The 2906-nt window shown below is 64.5% G+C and overlaps 1 protein-coding gene across 1 annotated transcript; it reads right to left on the reverse strand.

Annotated features, from left to right (window-relative positions):
• Nucleotides 1-181: 181 nt before the first annotated feature.
• LOC108643722 (coiled-coil domain-containing protein 102A-like) lies at nucleotides 182-1443 on the reverse strand (the record flags this gene model as incomplete). Its single annotated transcript, XM_018088018.2, is given in 8 exon segments — nucleotides 182-290; nucleotides 406-608; nucleotides 896-1012; nucleotides 1014-1100; nucleotides 1102-1152; nucleotides 1155-1172; nucleotides 1175-1270; nucleotides 1272-1443. Coding segments are annotated over 8 exon segments (853 nt in total), but the record flags the coding sequence as incomplete, so codon positions are not given.
• Nucleotides 1444-2906: the final 1463 nt, after the last annotated feature.

The following is a 2906-nucleotide window of genomic DNA, read 5'->3' on the forward strand; positions in this document are numbered from 1 at the left end:
CCCACCCACCCAATCTCTGCAGATGGATCCACTGGCTCAGTAGCACTAATGAAGACCCTTAATGAGCACCCTGCAGTTGGGGAGGTGGCTGTGGGCCACCATGTGCAACCATGAGGACGTGCCACCTCCCTGGGGACAGGTTACCCCCCGGGCACCCCTGCTCCCCAGGTACCTTGCTCACCTGCTTCATCACCTCCTGCTTGTTCTTGTTGAGCTCCTCATACTTGATCTTCCACTGGCTGAGCTCGCCCTCCAGCTTCTCGATGTTCTTGCTGAGCGCCAGCTTGTCCCTGGGGAGAGGCGATGCTTGTGACAGCCAGCAGGACCCCATGGGACATCCCATCCCAGCGGGGACCAGGCTGGGATTGGCTGGCAGCATGCAAGGATGATGCCCCAAGCACTCACTCCCGCTCCTTGAGCAGAACTTTTTGGGACTCATCCAGCCTCAGCTTCAGGGCGGTGACTTTGGTGGCATCCTCCTCCATGACGCTGACATCCTCCCAGAGCAGGCGGCTCCGTTCCTGGCGGCTGAAGGAGGCCCGGGGGCCCCGCTGCTCCCAGCTCTCATCCTGCTTGCTCGTCAAGATGTTTTCCATCAGCTCCAGCTCCTGTGGCGCCGTGGGTGGCCCAACACAGGGAACAGGGTGAGGGGGCAGCCCTGGCTTCCCAGCACCTACAGCACCCAGCCCTCACCCCATAACCAAGAGCATCCCTCCCTCCACTGCCCTCCCTGTGCTGCTCTGAGGGGTCTGACACTCCCCACGCTAATCCAAGAGTAGTCCCCCCCACACTGCCCACCTTTGCAGGGCAGGCAGTGGTGGTTTGAGGGTGCACATGGGTGGGTGATGGGGATGAGGAGCTCCCCTGTCGGCCCTGGGCAGCCTGCCACCCTCACCTTGCCTTTTTGGGGCACCTCAGCCCCCACGTCCCGCACAGGCTCGTGCTCAGGGCCGGTGTCCCCCTCCGCCCCGTCGGGTGCGTGGCGGGAGGATTGCCGGGGCTGCGGCTGCGGGCCGTGCCGGTGGCCGGCGCTCCTCCGGCGCGTCGCTGGTCGACGGTCCCGGTCGCGGGCGCAGGCTGGCCAGCTCCTTGGTGAGGGCCTTCCAGGCGATGCCGCAGCTGCCGCACCTCCCGGCGCGCCCGGTTGCGCTCGGGCTTCTCACCTTGCTCCACTCTTCTCGCGCCAGTTGCCTGCAGGTCCGACCAACCAGCGCATCGTCTTCTCCCATCTGGGCCTCCCTCGCCCGCGCCCTACCTCCAGCTCCCGCAAGCCGCAGCTCTTCCCGCCCTTTCCCAGTCCCCTCCAGCAACGCCGGTGGGGCCCCCGGGACGAGGGCGTCCCGGCTGGCGGGGGACGGGGAGGACTCGGGGGCCAGCAGGGCCAGCAGTGAGCTCCGCCCGGCAGCCGGCGGGGGAGCCGGGCCAGGCGGTTGCAGGGGCCCGCTATTGGCTCATTGGTGGGCGCTTCCCTAAGGGCATGGCTGTCACCGTTGGCAAGCGTCTGTGCCTGCGGGAACCTGCGGGAGACAGGAGGGATCAGGGGGACTGGGGGACTGAGGGGCCGCAGTTGGTAGCTGGAGGGAAGTGGGGGCAGAGGCACAGTCCCTGGTTTTGGGGGATGGCACTCTGAGTGACGAGGTTCCAGGCATGGACCCTGGTGAGGTCAATGTCCCCAGCTGGGTCCCTGGTAATGACCCCAGCCAGGTCCCCAACAAAGACCCCAGTGAGGCCCCCAGTGAGGACCGCAACCCACTGCCCAGCCACTGGCACGTAGTTCCAATTTGGCACTACAGCCGGCACAGCCAGGCACATGGCACCTCTGCCAGCACACCAGGGGGAAGACATCTACATGTTATTTGGGTGACGTCATCTGCATGAGGTCATCCTATGACGTCATCTGCAAGCCTCCAAGACTGTCCCTGCTGCTGGGGTGGGGGGACTCGGCTGCACCCCAACAGCTCCAGCAGAGGTCACAGCCTGGATCCAGCACCAGCGAGGCAGGAACAGCTCCGGAAGGACAGCTTGAGCTGGCGTGGGGGCAGGACGTGTGCACCGAGGCCGCTGAATGTGCTCTCCAGTGATGCCTCAACAAAGGGCCAGAGCGTCTCCATCCCAGTGTGGACCTCACATCCCGGCACGGGACCTCACATCCCGACACAGGACCTCACATCCCACCACGAACCTCACATCCCACCACGGACCTCACATCCCGGCGCGGCCAGGCAGGCAAACCGCCCCAGGAAACCTCAATGGGAGGCTGCCGCGCGCCCTAATGGGATAAGTACAGGGTCCAGCTGTGGCTGCCCGCAGCTCCGGCAGGTTTTTGGGATGGTGCAGCCCAGACCTGCCACCAAATCCAGTCGGGCTGGGAGAGCCGGTGCAGGAGCAGCGGGAGCAGAAGCCGATGACAGTTCTGGGCTTTGCACAGGAGATAAAAAATTAATTTCTCCAGTGATATTTGCTGAAATGGTGAAGTTTTGCTAAAACTCAGAGGCAAGCCCAGGCCTGAGCTCTCCGGGCTGCTCCCGGAGGAATCCCAGGCACTGGCACCATCCGGCACCAGCAGCACCCACGGGAGCACAGATGGAGCACAGGCACCCACGCAACACCCACGGGAGTACGTGTGGAGCACCGGCAACCATGCAGCACCCACGGGGGAGCACACGTGGATCCCGGGCATCCCTGTAACACCCACGGGGAGCGCGCATGGATCCAGGGCACCCCTAAAACACCCACGGAGAGCACGTGTGGATCACAGACACTCATGATACACCCACGGGGATCACGCGTGGATCGCGGAAACCCCTGGAACACCCTTGGGGAGCACAGACACCCCCGGAGCATCCGCGGGGAGTGTGCATGGATCCCAAACACTCCAGGAACAGCCACAGGAACCACGCGTGGAT

The sequence above is a fragment of the Manacus vitellinus genome, unplaced genomic scaffold (genome assembly GCF_001715985.3).
Source record: "Manacus vitellinus isolate BGI_N305 unplaced genomic scaffold, ASM171598v3 ctg7180002438213_pilon, whole genome shotgun sequence".
Lineage (NCBI taxonomy): Eukaryota > Metazoa > Chordata > Aves > Passeriformes > Pipridae > Manacus > Manacus vitellinus.